At 37.7% G+C, this 24131-nt stretch overlaps 1 protein-coding gene across 1 annotated transcript in view; it reads left to right on the forward strand.

The window, feature by feature from the left end:
• The window catches only part of LOC144020717 (semaphorin-6B-like), a 51849-nt gene that overhangs the window by 18681 nt on the left and 9037 nt on the right, over nucleotides 1-24131 (forward strand). The window contains exons 2-16 of the mRNA XM_077524459.1: nucleotides 4030-4153; nucleotides 5730-5841; nucleotides 6602-6662; nucleotides 6733-6795; nucleotides 12418-12516; nucleotides 12600-12690; nucleotides 12871-12990; nucleotides 15596-15684; nucleotides 15787-16004; nucleotides 17501-17632; nucleotides 17702-17851; nucleotides 17992-18168; nucleotides 19702-19842; nucleotides 21384-21461; nucleotides 22576-22637. Coding sequence (XP_077380585.1) covers nucleotides 4030-4153; nucleotides 5730-5841; nucleotides 6602-6662; nucleotides 6733-6795; nucleotides 12418-12516; nucleotides 12600-12690; nucleotides 12871-12990; nucleotides 15596-15684; nucleotides 15787-16004; nucleotides 17501-17632; nucleotides 17702-17851; nucleotides 17992-18168; nucleotides 19702-19842; nucleotides 21384-21461; nucleotides 22576-22637 — 1717 coding nt within the window. The remainder of the gene's footprint in view (nucleotides 1-4029; nucleotides 4154-5729; nucleotides 5842-6601; nucleotides 6663-6732; nucleotides 6796-12417; nucleotides 12517-12599; nucleotides 12691-12870; nucleotides 12991-15595; nucleotides 15685-15786; nucleotides 16005-17500; nucleotides 17633-17701; nucleotides 17852-17991; nucleotides 18169-19701; nucleotides 19843-21383; nucleotides 21462-22575; nucleotides 22638-24131) is intronic.

The raw sequence follows: 24131 nt of genomic DNA on the forward strand, positions 1-24131 counted from the left end.
TTAGGTCATAGATTCGCAAAAAGCAGGTCTAAGTGGTGGCGCCGTTGACATGACATGATTTTGGTGGATTTGAATGAGGCGCAGCCAGACAGATTCGGCGCCCTGTGGATGTGTGTGGGGGATGTCATTTCATTCATAAATATGACAACAGTGTGAGACAATCACTCTGAATTATTGTCAAACTCAATCACTGGATGAATTACTATTATTATTAAAGCAACACATCACAGAAAATTCATTGTCCTTCATTCGATTAGGCAGTGTGTATAAACAACACTGCACATATCAACTGCATCTGATTCCCTGAAAAAAAAAAAATGTAAGCATCCAAATAATGACATAAACTGTGCAACATCTTGACAATTGTTGACATAGCTCGTGCTATAACATTCATTCTTTGCTTGATTCCTGGTGTATTTTATTTATTATAATGCCATATAGCATCGTCAAGTATTGCCATAACTTAGATAGCACTCCAAACCGTCAAGTCCTTCCTTTGGAAAGAAAAAAAAAAAAATGTTTCCAGTGGCAATGGTTGGCGAATGCAACCAGCCTCTGAGCTTCCACAAAGGACAAGCTCTACATCTAAAAACCGTATGACTGAGTATAACCAAAATTTATGTGCACATCTCTACTCACGCCCAAATCATACTCTGAAAATAGTATAACACAACAAGATACTATATTTTTGAATTTTATGGCTCCCAACATTGCCTCTACATGGGCAACGGCTCACGACGTCTATAAAATCCAAAAATTGGGGTGACTGTTCTAATATTTTTGAAAGATGAAGTGAGCATGAATATACATTTGCACAGCAATTTTCCTGACAATTTCAATTTTTCAATTTAATTGACATTAAATGACATTAATGATTTTTTTAAGACGCATATTAACTCATTTGCTCCTAAAAACGTATCAAAATGTGCTATTTTAAATATTGACATGGTCCTAAAAACACATTCATACGTTTTTTGTTTTTTATGCTAGAACATACAGAAGGCTTTGATGCAGCCTCTGACTTGAAGAGGTCACTTAAAGCAATGGTAGTTACCAAAATAAAAATAAAAAAATAAACGGCCAACAAGTGGCAGTAGTTGGTTTTCTTTTCTTTGCTTCTTTTCGTTTGTCCTCGCCCATTTCTAAAGCTGCTCCTGTCAAAGTCAATTCAATTTTACATGCCAGCCTTTAAAATTACGCGCAGGCATTCTAATGAAAGAAATGCTTCACAAATAGCACATTCTAGTTGGTCTGTGCTTGTGCTTATATTGTTTAGTAGACTGCAAGATATTTTATGGCACAATGGCTTTGGAACTGTATGCAATTTTGGCTATGATGGTAAAGAAAATGTTATATTATGTCAGAAAATGTTACCGTTATTGCCAGCTGTTACTCTGTGTTTATACTGCATTACAGAAAGTGTGAAGTTGGAAAGTTCTATTCATAGGCAAGGCAAAAAGTATTACGGCACACACTACATTTCAATTCTTCATCATACCAAGACATTATGGGAAATTTTATGTAAATGAATGAAAAAAGTTTAAGGAAAATTAGTTCTTTTGTCAGTAAATAGAAATGAGATCATCATTATGTTACTATACAGTGGTGGGTTTTGAGATACAAACCATCAGTTAACCAACGTTTTGCTAAAGAAGAATTAAAAGAAGGAAAGAATTAAACTCATAATAAAAGGCACCAATGTATTAACTCTTTGTGACGTGCTGGGAAACACTACAGTAATGTGCAAAACATGGTCAGTTCATGTGTGTGTCGTGAACATTCTGCACTTTGCCCTGAGAAAGAACCTGCCCATCCTAGACACACATCTTCTCCTCCTTGTTTCCTCCATTTCTACTCATAAAGGGGAAGTCATCCACTTTTGTGGCTGAGTACCCAAAATAAAGCCTCCATATGTTCATGTAGAAAGACCATCAGCGATAGGAACATTACCACCCAAACTGGTTTTGTCGTCTGTGACTGTTTTGTGCTTTTCGTGTGTTTTATGGCTGTGAGAATCCTCTTCAGTTTCAGCACTCTGACAATGGACTGACGTTTCTGACAATGGAGCTCTATTACACCAGAAAGCAACAATAGAAACACATCAGCTTCCTGCCGCTGGCAGCTTGGTGGCAGCACTCACACCGCTGCACTTCTGACCCTGTCAACACACATGCAAATGTGTGCGCACGCACAAAAGTACAACTTGTGTGGGTGGGGTGGTTGGATTAATTCAAACATTCGTTGTGTCTACACATTTCAAGGTAATTTCTGAAAACAAAGTTAAACAGTTTTTCGCCATTTCAGTTTTCTTGATTTTTTTTGGTGTGGCAAAATTGGGGCTCAGTAAGGCAAATCAGCACTGGCATGAGGCACATCAACCCAAGATTAAAGAACTTGTGGGCCATCCAAGGTTATGAAGCACAATTGTGACATACAGTTAGCTAGCTAGCAGCTATGCTATATCCCAAAAATACAAATTCCCTTCCAATAGTCTTCTGGAGTAGACACTTTAGAGTGCAACATTGTTGGCGGTGAGTGCAAGCTTGTCACGTAGAGACTGGCAGAAGAACGAGTTTGTTTTTGTTTTTTTTGTTTTTTAAGCTTGATTTGACAGCTAGCGTGTGGACTGGGGCTTCGGGTTGGCGTGGCTGTTTGATGACCCGTAAGATAAATTCAAGCTAACAGAGGCTTTATGTTTTTGTAGCTCAAACATGTAGTTGTAAGAAAGACGCTTAATAAAGTAGCGTTCATTGTTAAGTACAGATATTTGATTGACAGTTGAGCGGGGCGTGGTTTCAGTGCCGTCAGCAAACATACCCACAACGTTTGTTGATGAATGTTATGAATTATTTTGAAGCTTTGTTCTATATAGGCCTACTTGGTGATTTTTATTAATGTTTTTTAAGCATTCAAATTTGATGGGGCTTATTTTCAACTTTCAGGGACTTGAAATCAAAATTTTTAAAAAATGAAAGAAAGTAGTCTTAGGTAATTATCTCCATTCATGTCACTAAGCTTTATTAGCAAACATTTTACACTGTTAGAACATTAGCATTAGCTAGCTTGGCATTGTCCAGAGCAGTGCATGGCTATGTTACAAGGAAGTGGACTAAGATGTCTCAGGGGGAAACAATTTCTCTCTCAGCTCTGTAGGAGGAAGTTCAGGACACAAAGTGGAGACCCTTAAGCCCCGAATGTCAGTATAATGTCCTGAACCGACCAAAGCTACACAGCGAGAACATGTTTCTAAAAGCTACGAAGGGAAAATAATGAAAATTAAATTATACTGTCAATTTTATACAATACCCACTTATTAAAATGAAAACATTATTTTATTAAGTCAGGGTTTTATTCTGTAACCATGTAAACTGTCAGGAAAATGCTTAATTAGGAAATGGTAACTGAAAAACTCCAAGAACCAGTGTAATTTTCAGATTACACGGCAATTTTTTACAGTTTTGGACTGGCACAAGACAAAACACCTTCACCATTAATCATTCTTAATCATCATTAATCATTCTTATCCTAAAAATTCCCTTAAATAAGGCCATAGATGGGGGAGTAGCTTGCTCCTCCATTTTTATTGCGTCATCATCGTTAATGCTCCCTAGTTCATGTTGTTGCTGTCTCTGTTGTTTCCACCATATTAGTCCCATGATTTGACCTCTCTCCGTGTACCTTTTACATCACTTTGTCATCTATAACGTTGAAAAACAAAACAGTGAGGCTATGTTGAAAAAGTAAAGGACATAAAGTTACAGATATGTTTTCAGATATGTAGGGAGTAAAAGTTAAAAGGTGTCAGTAAAATAAACACTCAAGTGATGTACAGATACCTGAAAAATCTACTTAAGTATAGTAAGTGGTAAACTATTTCTGCATGATTACTGGCTCACACAAGTACACATACATGTTTTCCGTACAAACCCATTGAAAATGTTGTTTTTTTTTGTTTGTCCTGTTTTTTGTGGAACATGTGAAAAAAAAAAATCATATTTTTTGTTCTTCTCACTCTGATTTTGTTAACAGCGCATGTATTCTGCTGCCATGGCAACCGTGGGTCCTCTCCTCACGTTTTTTCTCCTGCTGCTTCATCTGGCTGATGGCTCATTCCCAGAGGAGCCCAGTCCACTCAGCTACGTCCCTTTGGAGGGTATGTGTCCTTGTGTATGCGTGTGCGCACGTGTGTCATGTGACTTGCGTTGATGTATGGCCCCATGATAAATGTGGAAATTGGGGGTCAAAAGTCCCAGCCTTGGTGTGGGTCTGCATTAGAAAATATACCGGGACATAGACTTGATTTAGATGTATAAAGCTCACCTCGATGCCAAAGCATGAAAACTCGGAGGAGGAAGGGAAAACAAATTGAATTTGTTTGGATTTTAAGGGACACGTGAATGTGAAGGAAGGGAAATACTGAACATTTTGGATGTACGAGAGAGGACTCAGGTTACAAAGAAAGAGGGGAGGAGACCTGAGGAGATGGATGTCGTCGTCCTTTTCCGGCTGACCTGTAGCCAAGGACCAAGAGACGTTTTCCCAATCAGTCTCCTGATGATGTGGGCTCCCCGTGGAGGCAGCTGTCTTCCTCTTTGGAACTTTGGATCACTCTCATTCAGCCACTTCCACTCACCATCATTAAGGGAAAGAATAGACAAATATTTTTTGACTACAATAACGATTACAAACTGTTGCTCTCATTAGAGTGGCCTCTAAAAAGGAAAGGGAAAAAAACAAGTGGATTTAAATGTGTTTATGAGCCGCACTACACAATAGTGTCTGCTTTTTAACACAAAAGCATCATTGGATCAATTAGGGTTGAATTAAACTGAGCATTAGGGAAGCTGTTTGAGGTCCGCCACAGTTATTTTCAGTAAATTTTCTGTAAAAAGAATACTAGTCTCCAAATGTTAAGGAGGGAGTTTGCAGTATAAAAACTGCTAGCAAAATTGGTAGTACAGTACCCTCACTTAAATAGACAGTGTGTAGGATTTAGTGCCATCTAGTGGTGAACTAATAATCCATTCAGTTTAAAGACTATTAATTATATTTAATTTCGACAATATGCCAAAAAAAATGTTTTATCACATAACGAAATCCGCGAATATGCAAATCCGCAGGTGCCAAACTGCAAACATGCAGGTGTCGGCTACAGTTTTAATTTGTAATATCACCAATCACCACAAGATGGTAGACATTCATTAGTTGTGCTTGGACTGCATGGGTCTTATAGTGGCTTAAACCACAACATAAATAGCCCTAATAATTTTCGTATAGATTTGGAATGATATGCAAGACAAACATGGTACCTCGAAAATACAGTATTTAGATCATTTAGACATTTGTGGGGGGGAAAAAAAACGCACACGAGTTGTTGCACTTAATCTTAGTTTCTTGTTCAGTGGTTTTGTGCTATCTTTGAATGGTAATTTTTATGCTTTGCTTCACATTCTTTGTTGTTGGGTTAGGACAGTGGATCTTTTATCCATGCATTGAAAAATGTATTGTCAAAAATCTTATCAAGAATGCATATTTTGCACCATATATATGTATTGTGTCCATATTTAACATAACATTTTTGTTATACATTACATTATGTTAGGTGTGTGGCCCCCTCCAGCATTTAAGTTTCTCATTCCTGTATTACTGTCAGGTCATTAACAAATACAACAATTTTTTTTATTTATTTATCTTAATCCTAATTCGTAATTAAACTCTGCTCATTTTAGTGGTAAGAAGGTATCCAGTGTTCTTGGGCAGAGCTCACCGTTCGGCACAGAGGCAGGAGCTGCACATCCAGACGGTTCTCCAAGTCAATCGAACGCTCTACATCGGAGCCAGGTAACCAACGGCAACCGTCTCCAACTGTGTATGACTGATGTGCTCGCATTCATAGCTTACATTTGATGCTTCCATCTGCTGTCACTGTAACACTTTTTTTTTTGCTCTAGTTAGTGTGTATTCACATGTATACATGCATATCCAGTAAAAAAAAAAAAAAAAAAAAAAAAAAAATACATACTGGATAAAAAAAAAAAAATCTGACTTTGTATGATGATTTATATTGTTGTTTAATATATGTATACCTTTTTTGTTGCCTTTCATTAGAGGTGTGCAGGTGTACCTAATGAATAGTCCAGTGAGTGTACAATACTTGCCGTATTACATTCTGCACAAAATCTAAATATTAATTTGTACATTTAAATGAGAACAGCCCCCTAAGTCAACTTAATACGGCTTTAATTTTTACCTTGAAATAGATGTGAAAAAAACAATTGTGCCAATAAATTTTATGTGGTTGTGCCCCTTAGGTTGGTAAATTTACTAATTAGTAAATCTGGGTTGTATTCCCCTCCCTGCATGGGATGTGCTAGTTTGCTTTGGTAGATTTTTTTTTCAACTTTGTAATGTGCCTCAAGTTAACATTCATTAAAATAAAATGTGAAAGGCAAGAATCTGTAGTAGTTTAAAGTGTTATCCTGTGATTCATGAAAAAAACTCAACATTGTTAATGGCAAACTTATAGGGCAGCTTGAACATACATAAAAGGGAAGAAAAGCGCCTCTGCCTTACACGCAATTATGTTTATGTGTGATTGTAGAGATGATTTATACCGGGTGGAACTGGACAACATGGCAGGTGATGAGATGTTCTACAGCAAGGTAATGGTCATTTTGTTGCACGCTCACAAAATGATTCTCATTAATTCAGTTTTCACTCTATTTTCCATAGAAACGGACATGGGAATCCAACAAAAACGACATTCGAGTGTGCCGAATGAAGGGGAAACATGAGGTATTGTGGCGAGACTCAGACATGTATCAACACCATCTGCGGGGACGCACACAACAGCTGCTACCTTATTTATTTTACATGTGAATTCATGTTATTGAACAACCAGCTCATCACTTAATTCAAACTAAGATCAATGAACTAAAAAAACAACAACCTCCCATTAGACTTGAAAGCCATTTTTACCAGTGCCTCTGGGACAGGTGGGAAAGTGTAAAATATGAAGGGAACATCATTAATTATAGGAAAGAAGATTAGATGGGATGGTAAGAAGGGGTTGTGACATCTTGTTAAAAAAAAAAAAAAAGGAAAAAGCTGCAAAAGGAAATTGTTTACAGGAAAGAACAGCAAGGGAACATGGCTTCAGGGAGGTAAGCGTAAATGAAGTCAGATGAGGTAGGACACTGCAGACAGTGGTGAGTCAAGCATTTGGTGTTACGTTCTGAGGTTGGATCCCAAAAGCGCAGACACAAATAAGATTGAACTCTTGAGTCGCATAACATCAAGAGGCGTAGAACAAACTTGATTAGACGAGAAACAATGAGAATGCATCGAGAATCACGAGACGCGAAGCCCCCTTGGGCTGCGGAGATGCACAGAGGAACAGTGGTAATAATCCGACAAACACACACATTTCTCAGACAGCTTATATAGACAGTGAATCGATCTGATTGGTTGTGGCTAGACATGTGGGTAACAGGACTGACATGGAATTATCTGATTGGCTGTTGACCAGATAAAGACATTAAAGACTCTTGACATCACATAGCTCCTGACATCACATAGGTTAAGACCAGTTGAAACTAGATGCCGGTTACAACAGTTTAAAACACACACTTGACCTCAGGGTCATGACCCAAACATAACCCTGGCATGACCCAGTCATGACATTTGGTACCCGGGCACACTTGGCCAACTCAGTCCTCCTCTTAATACCGCCACTAGCATGTTGGAATCATTTCTTAATAACATGAACGAAACATGAATATATAAACAAAATGTACTCACCAGAGATCACAACAGACTTCAACAGACTTTTCGCTATTTCAGATGGGTGCGGATTCACATATTCAGCGGACATGCCCACACTTCTTCTCTGTGGTGTCAAATTTAGAAAACATTTCCATTTACCTAACAGGAACTTTGAAAAAACACTTCTATTGCATGGGCTCGCTCCATCGATTTTAAAGGGCCTGAATGGGAAGATTAGAAAGACATGGCGACACACAGAGGCTGAAATCTGATTGGACCAAAAAAAACAAAAAAACAAATCTAACGTCCAACATATACGTAGAGGAAGCAGTGCAGGCAACACAACTGAATTAATACAATTTCATGGAAACAAATACAGTATTACAATTTAGGCAGGGATGAGGATGTTTTTCTGGATGATCATTCATTCCACAGAAAGAGGAAAGTTAAAAGATATCATGACGCAATAGAAGTCAAGATGTCAGAGGTAGAAGCACAATTGACGGCATTAATGTGCCGACTCGGTAACCTTATTGATTTTGAGTGACACACAAGATGACTGAGGCCAGTGAGCTAGCTTGAAGGTCAAAGCAGCACATGCCACCTCCCTCATATTTTTTAGCTTCAGTCATGTGAGTCATGCATGAATTATTTTTCAATTTTTTATATATATATATATATATATATATATATATATATATATATATATATATATATATATATATATATATATATATATATGTATATATATATATATATATATATATATATGTATATATATATATATATATATATATATATATATATATATATATATATATATATATATATATATATATATATATATATTAGTGCTGTCAAAGTTAAAGCGTTAACTATTTCATTAATCATAAAAAAATATCGCATTAATCATGTATTAATGCAGATTAATCGCACTTTTAATTTTGACTGCAGATGATCCTTTAGCTTGATAGCGGATGGCTACGCACAGATTGTGTTTGAAAAATAAACATAACATGCATCAAAGTGAAGCATTTAATAAATGTTTGAGTGTGACATTCAGAATATTTGTTCATGTCACACTATTGGGGTCATTTTTTTCCACTTTAAATCATGCAAGTAATTAACTGATTAGAAAAAGAGGAGGATGAGCTGGTGCAGTGGATAAAATTTTTTGAAGACGTCCTCATAACATTAAATTAACACATAAGTGCTCTTTAAATTTGGCGGGCAAAAAATATTGAAGAAAAAAAGCCTTTTTAATTAAGCGATTAATCGCGATTAATCAAAATTCTAAAATGTGATTAATCTGATTATAAAAATGAATCATTTGACAGCTCTAATATACATATATATATATATATATATATATATATATATATATATATATATATATATATATATATATATATATATATATATATATATATATATATATATATATATATATATATATATATATATGTATGTCAGGTAGGGTTGTTTAGTGTGGATTCTGAGAAATAAGAAAAACCGAATCTCTGAATGGATGAATGTGTGGACTTATATTAGTTGAGCTGCGAGGCTTTTTCACAGAAGCACAGAATGATTTAGTATTGCATCCTCAGGCACCTTATTGGACTGGTGTTTGTTGTAGTTATTAGAAAAATATTATCACAGCAAGGAAAATGTTGAAGGTATGCACTCTCTGGCCAGTTTACACTTGCGTAGCATTATAATGTTTTGGCAATCTCATGTAGCTAGATAAGGAAAGTATTGAAAACATCACGATAAGGACCTTGCACTGGATCTAATTAAGTTGTGCCAGTGAGTGTACATTTACTGGTCTGTTCGTTTAGTGTGAGAAAATAGCATTGCTTCCAATCCTCATTAATCCATCTTCTTCATCCTCATGACTTGGCACAGGTGGCAGCGTAGTTGTCGCTCTGTTAAAAGGCTGCTTTGATCCCCAATGTACACATGTTTTTCAAGCCATCTTATTCTACATGTTGAAAGTTTAATTTTGCTCCACTGCTCCTTCAAGTCTTTTAATAGTGTTGTAAAATCACAGAGGTTAGACGTGTCGAGTTTCATCTTCCCTAGTCGTCTCATTAATTTCGGCTCCATCAACAACCCTCCACCTGGAAGACAGCTCCAGAGTGTGGCTGAGTGTTATTTCCTCTCAGGATTCTTTTTAAGCTTTGCTCTCTACACTCCACCATCGTTTCTACCAGAGGTGACAGACGTACTCACACTGTGTACTAAGTAGAGAAAGAAGAAGAAAAAAAAGACTCTGGTAAAGTCCTGATTTAAATCCTTTGCTTAAGGGGAAAAAAAAAATGCAAAAGTAAAACAGTTTTAATCTCATTCACTGCAAGGTATTTTAGAAAATTTCAAAATTTTTAAAACCGACACAATATTATGTTCAATTATTTTATATATAAACCGAATCTAGCAAATCTAGTTCTTTTATAATTGACAGTAGAAAAATGTAGGTTGCACCAAATGCAGCTATTACTCCCACGGACTCTCAAACTGTGTTTATTTCGTATAAAATGGAGCAATGATGTCATCTACTGGTGGTTGTGCATCAGTAAAGTTGTTTCCAAGTTTGACATTTAGAGTGGAGCATCATCAGATTCTCCCTGATCTAACCCCGTTAAAAATATATATAATTGACAATTATTCTTGTAAAAGGCAGTGATTAATCTCATTTTTAATCCCATTTATAAACAATACCACTTTCATAGTGCTTGCACTGAGTAAAAAAAAAAAAAAAAGACAGAGTAGCATTTTGAAACAGTAATCCATGCCTTCATCACATTGGATGACTGTAATGTGCTTTACTTTGGAGTCAGCCAGCCGTCTCTCAAATGTCTCCAATTGGTTAAAAATGCTGCCGCTCGTCTCATAACTGGAACATGTAAGAGGGAGCATGTAACTCCTATTCAGACCTCCCTACAATTGCTGCCTGTGCACTTTAGAGTTCATTTTAAGATTCTGCTACTTGTTTTCAAATCTCAAAATCATCTCGTCCTGTTGAGCACTGGCTACTAGCTTGTTTCGCCACTGTTTTTAAGTTATGTTTGGTCAATCATCTTACGTTTTTTGTTCGATGTTTATTACTTTGTTTTCAGCTGTGGTTGTTTTTCAACTACAATATACAATTGAGTCAAGATGACTAGCATTGGTGCAGGCTTTTATGCCATCAAAACAACATTCTGAACTCACTAACAAACATAACTTCAAAAATACAGCTGTGTTTTTTCAGACTAGATTTAGAATTTTTTCATGCCATATTATCAGGTTGTCACATTCAAAGTGAACCCTTCTTGTAGCCGACATCAAACTACTGTATTCTATAAAGCCATTGTGGGGAGTATCGTGCTTCTCCTAATCTGTGGCGTCATCGTTGTTAATCACACTTAGTCACGTTCCTCGATGACGTCGTATACCAACAGTTTTTCCAACCTTATAACTAAGTCCCCAAAATATCAATAAATCAAGATCAAGACAAGTTTATTTGTATAGCCCTTAATCACACAAGAGTCTCAAAGGGCTTCACATGCCCACACTTGACAAATATCAACGACATCCCTTGATCGAACCATAAAAGGAAAAACTAAAAAAACAAAAAAGAAAAAAGAAAACACACAACAGGGGAAAAAATGAGAAGCCTTGAGAAGGCAGATGTGGTAGTCTCATGATCAGGCTGCAATGGATGGCGAATGGGCAACACGTTACATAGTTTGTGATACTCAACAATAGTAACTAGAATAGTGCAAAAGTCCATTTAGGAAGTTGAAGCACTGCATGAAGACGTCATAAGGAAGGTCAAGTCCTCATCCAAACCCAGCCCGGAAGGTCGGGGCAGCTATCTCCATGGCGGAAACTTCAAGAGAGTTGTCTCAAAAATAACGCCAAGATTTTTTATTGAGTCACTTTGGCTAATAATACATTTATCATACATTTGTCACTTCTGTGACACACTTTCAAATGTCCTTATTCCAGTTAATATTAAAATAAATCTACTTAAAGCCACATTTGAAATAATCCCCAAAGGCTCATGCATTAAATTAATTACCAAAGACTAAAACAAAGAACATTTTTGCTATAATTAAAGTTAGTTTTAATTAGTTTTTTTTTAACATAAAATGTAGATTCAGTTTGTTTTCATTTTTTAAAAAGCATCTTCATTTTATTTCATTAACGAAAGAGTTTTTTTGAATTTTAGTTTTACAGTCGTTTTACTTAACTAAAATAACCTTGGTAAGCACTTAAAAAGTCCAGATAAATGTTATCAAATGTAGTGTCGGGAAAATAAACACACCTTATGGTGGCTGTGGGAGTGAGGAATTAACTCCTTTATTACAGTTGATATATCGTCACAAGTGACATTTTATCTCATGTACAAGGACGGCAATCACACTTGAGGCAGGCGGCAAATCACCTTTGAGACAGCTGATTAAGAACACATTTTGCACAAGTGATACCCAAGTGGTTAATCCTGACCTTGTCTAACTGAGCCCGAGTTAAGAATTAATTCCTTCTCCAATAAAAAAAAATCTATACTCAAGTACAACCACAAAATGTTTGCACGAGTTAACGTCCCACCACTGTCGCACTCACTCTGAGTTTTCATGCGGTTCTTTGGTTTGCTGTATGTTTCTGCAGGGAGAATGTCGTAATTTCGTCAAGGTTCTGCTCCAGCAGCACGGAGGCCTGTTTGTGTGCGGAACGAACGCCTTCAACCCGCTGTGTGCAAACTACACTGTTAGTAGCCATCCAATCTGCCGGCCGGTCTTTGTGTGTTCATCTGCTTGTTCTGAAGACGTGTCCCTGTCCTCCTGTTGCAGAGAGATACTCTCGAAATGGTGGGCGAGCCTGTGAGCGGGATGGCGCGCTGCCCGTATGATCCGCGGCATGCCAATGTGGCTTTATTTGCAGGTATTATTTGGAATTTTGAGCACACAAGCTGCAATCACAATGTTTACCGGCACAGATGATTTATGGCCGCGCCTCTTGCCGAATTGCTCGTTTGGTTTTAATCTTCCTGACCTTGTTCTAATCTCTCCATCACCTTCCTCCTTCCTCGTCTTGTTAATCTTTCTCTGCTCGTGCTCTCAGATTCGAGTCTTTTCACTGGCACCGTGACAGACTTCCTGGCCATCGATGCTGTGATCTATCGCAGTCTCGGCGACAGCCCCGCCCTCCGCACGGTCAAACACGACTCCAAATGGTTCCGAGGTACCTTATCGGAAAAGAAACACAAAAATGGTCACTTAGATGCCACATAAACTATATTTTCACAAGTGTCTCATTTCATTGTCCTTGCTTAAGTTTAGAATGAAGTCAAGGTGAACCGGACGCAGGGCTGGACTGGCCATCTGGCATACAGGGCACATGCCCTTTGGGCCAGCCTCTTTTGGGGCCGATGCAGTGCTTTTTAATTATTATATTCCTATATTTTACCTAAAGAGAGCGGCCCACAATTTAGAGGGACCAGTCCAAAATAGATAGCAAACTGAAACATCATCAATAAAAATCTGTGGCAGGATTACATGTTAGGCAGGAGTCGGGCTCGGGTGGACCTAAATCAAAATGCCATGGCTGATTTTTGTCTGCCAGTCCAGCTCGAAACAAACGAGACATTTTTGATGAAGAGAACTGTCTTCTAATAAATCTTAATAGACCTAGCCTTCATTGAGCCAAGGCACACATTTTACATTGGGGAAAAAAACTTCACAGCACAACACCAAACCAAATCGCTGGTGGATAGGGACTGAGCCCCATCGCAAATACTGAAAATCTGGTAGTAATCCACCAGCCACAAAAAAAAAAAAAAAAAAAAAAAAAGATTTATAATTGCCTGAGATGCCACACGATGGCATCACTACTAGTAAAGCTACTAAAGATAGCTGCTATGATCTGTCCAAATGAAGCTCCTCGCCTCACTTCAACATAGTTCTTGGCATCAAGCTGCAACAAGATGGCGCCAAAGCAGTACTTTTATATTAAACAGGACTTCGGCCTGAACAGAAAAGCAGTGAATCAGTTCCCCCAAAAATCAGTGAATAGGTGAATTCACAAATAGTGAATCGTAAATATATGGAATATATGTGTACTGAAATAATCTTGCCTATTCAACAAATGTTCTTAGTATGAAATCTGCACTTGTTTTAGTTGAACAAAAAGGTTGATACACAAGTTACAGTTCGACCACGTAGTAGTAGAGCATTGAATTTTTATGTCACTATACGTTACTGGCATAGATTAACAAACATGCTGATCGTTTTTACTTAAGGGAAACAAACAATTTGCTGCCATACACCTGATGATCTGTCTTGGCACAGTGGTTGCGAATCAACTAGTGCTGTCAAAGTTAAAGCGTTAACTAATTAATTAATCACAAAAAAATATTGCATTAATCAATGTATTACCACAGATTAATCACACTATTAATTTTGACCGCAGATGATCCTTTTTAGCCGACAGTGGATGGTTACATTAAAGGTAGCTGTTGGAGTTTGAATAATAAACATAACTACATGCATTAAAGTAAATCATTTAATAAATGTTTACATATGCCGTAGGTCATTTTTTTCCCCATTTTAAATTATGCAAATAATTAATTGATTAGAAAAAGCAGGATGAGCGTGTGCAGCGGGCAAAAATGTTGGGGAAAAAAAGTTTTTTTTAAGTCGCTGATTAATCATGATTAATCAAAATTCTACAATGTGATTAATCTGATTAAAACATTTAATTGTTTGACAGCTCTAGAATCAACTCAACTCAACTGAACTCACTGTAACAAACCATGTCTTTTTTTTTGTAATTGGGTCATTTAAAAAAAAAAAAAAAAAAAAAGATAAATCAAAGAATTTTATTCATACATCCAGATAGATAGATAGATAAATAGATAGATCGATCGATAGATAGATAGATAGATCCCAATCACGGGCGGGTGTCAGTAATTCGAATCCTAATTCATCAACAAAAATACCAGTAGACACCCCCAAACATCTTGTTGAAACTACCTTAACTCATTCACTCCCAAAAACGTATTTATACGTTTTTTAGGTTTTTGTATGCTAGAGTTTTTGTATGAAGGTTTTGATGCAGTTGCTGACCTGAAGCGGTCGCTTAAAGCGATGGTACTTATCACAAAAAAAAAAAAAAAAAAAAAAAAAAAAAACGGCCAGCAGGTGGCAGCAAAGTATAAGAGATCAACCAGGTCCATGTTGCAACAAGCTCTTTTTTTCCCAGTATTTTCAAAAGGTTTGGGAATAATGATGAAACTTAGCTAATTCTAATGCTAATTGCTACAAAACATAAAAACAGATGAAAAATATACCATATATATTTTTTTTTCTCCCTGATAAAAGAAGAGACACTTTTTTGGGGGGGGGGGCTAGGTTCCATGTTTTGATAGCAATAGAACATGAAAATGGCTGGGAGTGAATGAGTTAACTGCAACAAGGGCCAATGAGCTGTCTCGTAGCGAAATAACGAGGTTCACACAGTATTATTTGTAAGTGGTGCAGGCAGACAGATTGTATTGAGGTTATCGGACTCTGGGTTCACAGAGCTGATAACGCCATCAAGCCTGTTATTATACAGTGTGCAAAACAAGTCTCCAGCAGGTCACATCTGGACCAGTGTTTGGATGAATAAATGATGACTACTATCCATTCTTTTGTCCATGATAATAAATTAACTACGATATGAATATTCAATGAGCGGGTCGGTGGACAGACGCTGCCTGTCCTGATGTGACTGACTGCAAAGCGTTGCCTTTGGCGTAACTCGTGATCGCCTCATTTTGTCCTTATCTGCTAATATTCCCATATAGAGCCCTACTTTGTGAGCGCCATGGAGTGGGGGTCTCATATTTATTTCTTCTTCAGAGAAATGGCCATGGAGTTTCACCATCTAGAAAAGGTTGTTTCTCTATTCATGTACCTTGCCAGTTGAATTATTAAAACATCTCTCCATTTATAATAATATCTCCCTACTGGACTGTGCTGTGCTATGTTTTTCCAGGTAATGGTGTCCCGTGTGGCTCGTGTGTGTAAATCCGACCTCGGCGGCTCTCAGCGCGTTCTGGAGAAACAGTGGACCACCTTCCTGAAGGCTCGTCTCAATTGTTCCGTCCCGGGAGACTCGCACTTCTACTTCAACCTTCTCCACGCCACAAGCGGCATCATCCGCATGCAAGGGCGCGACGTCATCTTGGGCCTTTTCTCCACACCCCCAAACAGGTAGTAAGACGCGCACACATAACTGGGGTGGGCAATCAGGAAGAGAGGCAACGATCCCACTCAACCAAAAGCAGAATCTAACCGACAGGCAGAAATGCTGAAAACCACTACAGTACATATGTTCAGGTAACCAGATTTTCAAAGTTAAAGGGAAAAAGTTAAACCCAAAAAAAATTTCTTGACAATAATATGTTCTATGTAGCCCCGCTAGTCTAAATATGGTATTCCGCTTTTAATATTGTGTGAGTGGAATATGAGATAAGAAGCAAAATCTAGCAGTTTTTATCAGGCGGCCATTTTGTGAGCTGTGATTGGTTGTTGCCTGAGCCCTGAGCAACTGTGATGTCATCTTCAGTCGACAGCAAATGGCAAAATGGCTGCCCCCTGAGATGGACAAAAACCGCTGGAGTTTGCTTCATAACTCATATTCCACCTAGGGGTGGGAACCTCTGGGTACCTCCCGATACAATACGATGTGTGATACAAGGCTCACTATCTGCGATAAAACTAATTATAAAATAATAATAATAATAATAATAATAATAATAATAATAATAATCTAATATATATATATATATATGTATATGTATATATACAGCACCCCCCGCGACCCTTGTGAGGAATAAGCGGTCAAGAAAATGGATGGATGGATGTGTATAATAATAATAATTTTAAATAAACTAAGATTATGACTCTTCTTCACCTGAGGACTTCCATTCATTTTTCCGCCACTCTTATGAGGAGCTCCCCCTAGTGGCCCGCCAAGTCATTGCTCAATAAGTCATGAACAATGGAGCCATTCTAGTGGCTGAATATTAACTACAAATATCGCGATACTTGCAGAGACGTATCGATAAACTACCGGGAGACAAAGTATCACGATTTATCGCGATATTGATATATCGTCACACTCCTAATTCCACAAATGCAATATTAACCAGAATGTCATGTTTAGACTAGTGAGGTCACATACAAGAAAACAAGAAATGTTCAAGGTTGACTTCCCCTTTAAAAACTGGAACACTCCAGTTTTGCTGAAAATCAAATACGGTATACAATAAATTGTCATCAAAACTATTTATAACATTTAATCGCTAGTCAATCTGGTGACCAGTAGTTGTGTTATTACTTTAGCTAATGCTAAATGCTGTTTGGTGCACTGAATGAGTATTTGTACCATGTGAGTGGTCATTGAACGCATCTTGAGTCAACTGCCAAATGTGAGTGAGCACAGTTGTTTTGCTTCTCCATCTTGGCAAAACCTTGACTCAAACAATGCAAAAGTGTGTTCGTCATTTCTTAAAATGAAAACAAATGTGGCACCCACTAGAAACGCTCAGCTCAGGACACACAGTGCTCTGGTCACCCTAAAATATATAGGAAACGCTGATGGTGATGGTATTAGGAGATCGATTCAGTCACCCGACAAATGTATAGCCTACCGCTGCACGACTTGTTCCCACCTCTCATTATGAATTCTTTCCTCTACCCGACAGCATCCCCGGTTCCGCCGTGTGCGTGTTTGACATGCAGCAGCTCGCTCACGCCTTCGAGGGACGCTTCAAGGAACAGAAATCCCCAGAGTCCATTTGGACACCGGTGCCAGAAGAGGCGGTTCCGAAACCCAGGTATGCTAATGCGACAAGACCGTGTACGTATAAGCAGACAGGACTTGAATAGATATTCTTATCCCCCAGACCTGGAGGATGTGCAGTCCAAGGATCGCGATTTAGTTCCTCCACCACGCTACCGGACGAGGTGTTAAACTTTGTGAAAACACACCCTTTGATGGATGAGACGGTACCATTGCTGGGGCACAGACCCTGGGTGGTCAAGACTATGGGCCGGTACTGTGACAGAATGCTTTCTCGTTAAAGGACTTTGATGTCATGAAAAATTTACGCTTGAAATGGCACTTTGGGAAGAAAATAGATTTTATTGAGCCGCTTAGAGTAAATGTGTTTTCACAGTCAATATGTCTTGGCAGGTACCAGCTGACAGCTATGGTGGTGGACACCGAAGCCGGGCCCTACAGGAACCGCACGGTTTTGTTCCTGGGCTCCACCCGAGGGACGATTCTCAAGTTTCTGATGATTCCCAATGGGGATTCGATGTCCCACAGCAGTGTGTTCTTGGAGGAGGTAGAGGGTTTCAATCCTGAGAGGTGAGTTGGAGTAAAGAGATTTTTGTCCTTGATATCCGATCGATGACGCCTCGTGGCATAGTGCTCCATCACATCTCATGGATCGCTTCTATTTTGGAAACACAGGCTTCAACACTTCTTAATAAGATCTGCTACTCCCTGCTGCACCATTTATCACTTCAAGCTGAAATGCACTTTGATACAATTTAGGGGGATTCAAACTTTTTGTTTGTTTGTTTGTTTGTTTGTTTGTTTGTTTGTTTGTTTGTTTGTTTGTTTGTTTGTTTGTTTGTTTGTTTGTTTGTTTTTGCGGGCCAAGTTGTAGTTATGGATTCATTTAGAGGTCTGTTATGACTGTGAAATCATTTAAATGTATAATTTTTGTAAATTATTGTTAAAATCGTAAGTTAAGGAAAATAGCATGTTCAACTGTTGTGAAATTGACCATTAAAAAGGGATATGGGAACAAAATGCTTGCAGTATGTTCTTTTTTTTTTTTACAATGAAGTCATTTTGCAATTTTGATACAGTTTTTACTAAGAAACATGAAGTTGACTTTTGACTAACCGTGTTTTTGGCATCTCGTTTTCTGCCGCGTAGCGGTTAGCTTCAAGTCGTTATCGCTGGCTAATCTGGTCGTCACTAGTCTTAAATACGCCAAGTTAAGCTCCGTCTTTGTCACAAAAATATTATGTAATAATAATTTGTGACGCTGGTATTGCTTTACAACATTGTGTTATAACTAGGGGTGTCAGGCGATTACATTTTCTTTGAAAAAATCATAATTAAGCATGACCTCAATAGTTAACTCACGATTAATAGCAAATTTTACATCTGTTCTAAATGCACAATTATATATTTTTATAAGTTTTCATACTCTTGTTAACATAAAAGTGGAAAAAATGTTAAATAGAAATCTGGCTGCATCTTTTAATCATAATCCAGTAATTTTATAATAATTCATAAAATTTAGTTAAAATTAATTATGTACTGTACTGTAAAAAAAAAAGAGAGAGAGAAAGAGTGATATTGATTTGTGTTGAAGTCATATTTCTGCCACTAGATGGCATAATTGCATTTGCAAGACATTGGTGACAGCTCAGTGCATTTTTCTTTTCATATTAAGAGTTATCTAATCTTTAACATGAAGTACAGTACTTGTGCAATTCTGCACATTTTTAAAATTGTAAAATACAACTTGACCCCAGTCTCCATAAATATATGCATTATTAAATGTATTACTGCTAAATTTTGACGTGGATGTGTCTGCTGTGTTGAAACTGGAATTCCCCCAGTACAGGCTTTCCCAGTAAGGGGTGGTCATTAATCGCGCGTTCATAAAAATTAGTGGCGTTAAAGGAACTTTGAATTAACTCAAAATTAACGCATTCATTTTGACACCCCTAGTCATCCATCTAACTGTCATCGTTTTATAGGATACTAGCAAAAATATGTTCTACTACTAGTAGACACGCATGATTTGCCTTAGCATCCAACTTAACATGTGACCCATCTGGAGATGTTTTCATCGCTCTCATGTTTGTCTCTGTATAGATGTGGTGAGGACTCGCCTCAGGCTCGCCAGCTTTTGTCTTTGACATTGGACCGCACCAGCCACACATTGCTGCTGGCCTTCCCGTCCTGCCTGGTCCGCGTGCCCACATCCCGTTGCCACCTGTATTCCCGTTGCATGAAGTAAGCAGCACTTTTGGTTTGATTCGTCAAAATTTTGGAAAATCGGAATGAGGTCACCGGCGGCTACTGTGTGACATCAAACATAATGCTCATATTATTTTGACACTGTCGGAGGTATGACTTTCACAGTGGGTTTATTATTGTTGTTTGATTATGCCACCCAGTATAATGCGGAGTACTTTTACATTGCAAAATACAAGACAAATTAACCTATTGTTAATGAAACTACATTAGTAGCAGCCAAAATTGAACATTGTTATGCTAGTAAAGGTACATTTTTTGTATCAGATTTTTTGTTTTTGAATCTCATTAGACATTACACTCTCATTAGACTGTAGTGTTGTGGCAGTTGCTGTTCAGTGAATATTATAAGTTTCATGTTGTGCCAACCATGTTGGGCTCATTTCCTTTATTAGTTTCACAATATTTTTGGCTGCGCCTTGAGATATAAGTTTAATTAGTTTTGTGACCATGCGCTTAACTCAAAAACATTCACATCTCAAAGCATCTGTCCCCATTAAATTAATGGAAATGTCATTAATCCGTCCGGACTCCCCCTAAAAAGAAAATAATAAAAAACAACAACAACAACAACATTTGTATCTTGTTTAATAAAAGGAAAATAGCACTCTATAATATTGCACTGAACATAATGAAATAGAATATACATAATTAAACAGTATGTGAGTGTGACTTGACCACCAGGTGGCAGTATAATACACTTTCAAAAAAAAAAAAGAGTTTCAGTCAAGTACTGTGCAGTAATCTGCAAAAATATTGGTCGTTCTACTCAGAGGATAAAGAATATATTTGAGTATTGTTACATTTAATGTCTCCATGTGTTGCTGCACCGTTTGTGTTCAAATATCTATGAAAGCAGTATAACACCGTCACCGTCATTAGCAGTAGGCGAGTGGACGTAAAGGCAACGATATGTGGCTATTTGGAGTACAAAATGTTGCAATTCTCTGTTTTATTTTTAGTTTGACAGCAAACTTTAACTCCGAGTGCCATTTAACAGCTTGAAATCTCTTTTCTGAAGATTTGTTTACTATGCCACAGTGTTGCTAGTTTCAAAGTGAGCTAAGCTGAGTTCACTGTACGGTGGTCTCAACTCCAATTCAAGAAAAAATAAAACAGTCGGACGACGATCGTGTATTGGAAAACTGCAGACAGATTCATAACAAATACCAAGATTGGATACATAACATCATATTTTGTGAATCTAATCCCCACACTAGCAATGTATTTGGCTTTAATATGTAAATAAATAACGACAAAATAAGAAAACAATGATGGCTCAACTTCTCACTTAACAAATATGGCAAATAAATCGCACGTGTCTAGTCTGACCTTTAAATCAATTGGGTCATATTTGACATTTGAGAATTGTGTAGCCAAGCAGATTAACTGCTACATTGTTCTCTTTATAGTCGTGTTTGGAGCTCTTGTGTTTTGGTTCATTTTCCATCACTTTCCATGGGGAGTAAGCAGAATGGGATCACCTTTTGTTACATTTTTGATTATGTGTTTGCACGCAGGAGCTGCCTTGCCTCCAGGGACCCATACTGTGGCTGGACAAGAGGCAGCACCTGCTCCTTCCTTAGACCAGGAACTAGGTGAGGGCATCACACATGAATGCACAATAACATACTTTGATATGCAAGCTTTCTGATCAGTACTGATCAGCTGTGTAAGTTGTAAATTATATGTATCTTATATGTAGGTACTCAATATAGGGTAAAGATTAGTGAAGATACTTTCATGTTGTTTACAATGTGGTTTTTGGTTTGACACTAAAAAGTACATTTTGCTGTATTTTTACAAAAGCAATCAACTGCTGTGATTGTAGGCTGACAAAACAAGAGACCGTGATGCGACCTCCACAATTATGATTATTAATAATATCATTTTTGTAAACAGGTTTGCAAAGGATATGTACAGTAAATTTTCCTGGGAAGATTAGTTGAGAATATGTCGAAAATATGATCGGTCCGACACATTTCAAGAGAGAAAAATGAAGAATTATGTGAAAAGTAAATGTATCTACTTGTGAAGTGTTTTAATGAAGTGCTCCCACAGCGGAACAAAGACATGAATTTTGATTAAAATATTTAGTAGCGCATAAATCAAGTTCTCCCACTGCACAACAAAAACATGAATTTTGATTACCATCACCACATATTGTGCTCATTGTTATAAAGAACCTGCAAGAGGAGTTTGTTTAGTCATTGTACATTTAAATTCATGCAGTTTATTTTTTTTTTTCTAATACTGGTTGATTATAGGCAAACTTTGCTTGTTTAAACCAGTTTATTTAAAATTTATTCATCAGTTATCAGCACTTGTAGCAAAAAAAAAGAAAAAAAAAAGACATAATTTCATTTTGTTCTGAAAACTCTTCTGTCATCACATGCTTAGCTGACCGTGACATCTGACCTCCTTCTGGGCAGCGAGCTGAGGAGAAAATCAATACGAGCGTCAACAGCATATCCTATTACAGCGAGTGACCTATCAATATGTGGGGAAAGCTGTTTCATTGATTATTCTCCCCAAATATCACAATTTCAACCAGATGTACAAAGAGATATAAATGCATGGTATCATGTTTGTTTTAGCATTCTGTTACCAAAGATGATGTGACTTATTGTACAGGACAGTGCACGGATTTTGTGAAATGCAGAAGATTTCTCGGGTCGTATGTATTCATGTGTGATTTCTCTGTGATTGCAGGCTTCCTTTTCAACAAGATGTAGAATATGGAAACACCACCTCCCATTTAGGAGACTGTGATGGTATGTGGTAGCAACACGACTGCTTTGCTTGCGCTTGGAAACTGAACTAAATTGCACTGACGTAACTTCTTTGATTGTTGTTTGCTTAGCTAACTTTTCTCATATAGTGTGTTCATTTCCCAAAAATAAAAGGCTAAGAAAGCAATGGAAAACAGATGTCATAAAGGGAAGCTTTTCTTCACTGATAATAATATAATAATTCATCAAAATAAGTTAAATGTAAACAAGTCAGTTAAGAGACTTATCATTAATGTGTTTGGCCAGCCACAGAGTTTCATTATTCTGATGCACCATAACTGAGTGATTCTGCTGATTGTATACTGACCCAAATAATTATGCTGTATATTCAGAAAAAAAAAAAAAAAAAAAAAGTTTTGCACCTGTTTTATTACATGGCTATGAGAGACACAGATTCTATATATTTTATAATGTATTTACAATGCTGTGATATTGGCTGACAGCCAGTCCAGGGTGTACCCCGCCTACTGCCCAAAGCCAGCTGAGATCGGCTCCAGCACCCCCCGCGACCCTTGTGAGGTCAAGAAAATGGATGGATATATATATATATATATATATGCATCAGATTGAGTGGATGTGTGGCATTAACTTTGTGCCATTTACACTGCACATATGCCACATTCATTATGGCGAATTCACTGACGCATCCCGGCAACGGGCCAACATGCTCAAGGCGGGTCTTAGTATGTATGTTTGATGTCTATGGCCGCATGTAACTTGCAAATTATGGAAGTCTCTCCGCCTAGTGGCTTAATCAGTCATTGCATCCTTCCACTGCTTGTCGTATTTTTTGGTGCAGCAAGAAACTATTCATGACATGTTTTTGTCATTTAAATCATTACATGCCCAATGTAATGTCATGTATTATACAACTTTCATTCCCTGCTCAGATAGATCTATTCAACTGTGACACCAGTTAATGTTTGTGATGTCTTTGTCACAGCTGATTGGTGTACAGCTGGGATTAGGGTTTTTATGTTTGTTTGGCTTTGTTTTTTAGTTCAGTCTGACTTGCTTTGGGTCAGAAGTGTCCCACTGTGACAGTTTAATTAGGGAGGAAGTGAAAGAGTTGTAGCTGCCAACACAAGACTGCACAAGGAGGAAGAACATCAATGCGAAGCCTGACGGCATACAACCCCTTGCTCTTTCCTTTCGGAATCTGAAAGAGGGATTGAATTTAAAATAGGAGACTGTTTTTACTTCGGTTGAGGGACTCACATGTCACTGTAACAGCAGCAGGGTGAGAGAGAAAGACAGAATCTCATCCAGCTTTGCTCTGAAATTCACTCAGTGGAAAACTAGAAACCCTTTTATACAGGATTAAGAATTTTCCCTTTTTTGGATGGGGGCATGTGCAATATCATTAGGTCAAAACGTTAAAGGTTTAAAGGAGCTTTCTGTCACGCTTTCAGCGCGTTCATTTGATCTCAATCTGATACGTGGGCTTCAGCATTTCTCCCTCTGTGAAACTGATAG

This window comes from Festucalex cinctus, chromosome 1 (genome assembly GCF_051991245.1).
Source record: "Festucalex cinctus isolate MCC-2025b chromosome 1, RoL_Fcin_1.0, whole genome shotgun sequence".
NCBI classification, from domain to species: Eukaryota; Metazoa; Chordata; class Actinopteri; order Syngnathiformes; family Syngnathidae; genus Festucalex; species Festucalex cinctus.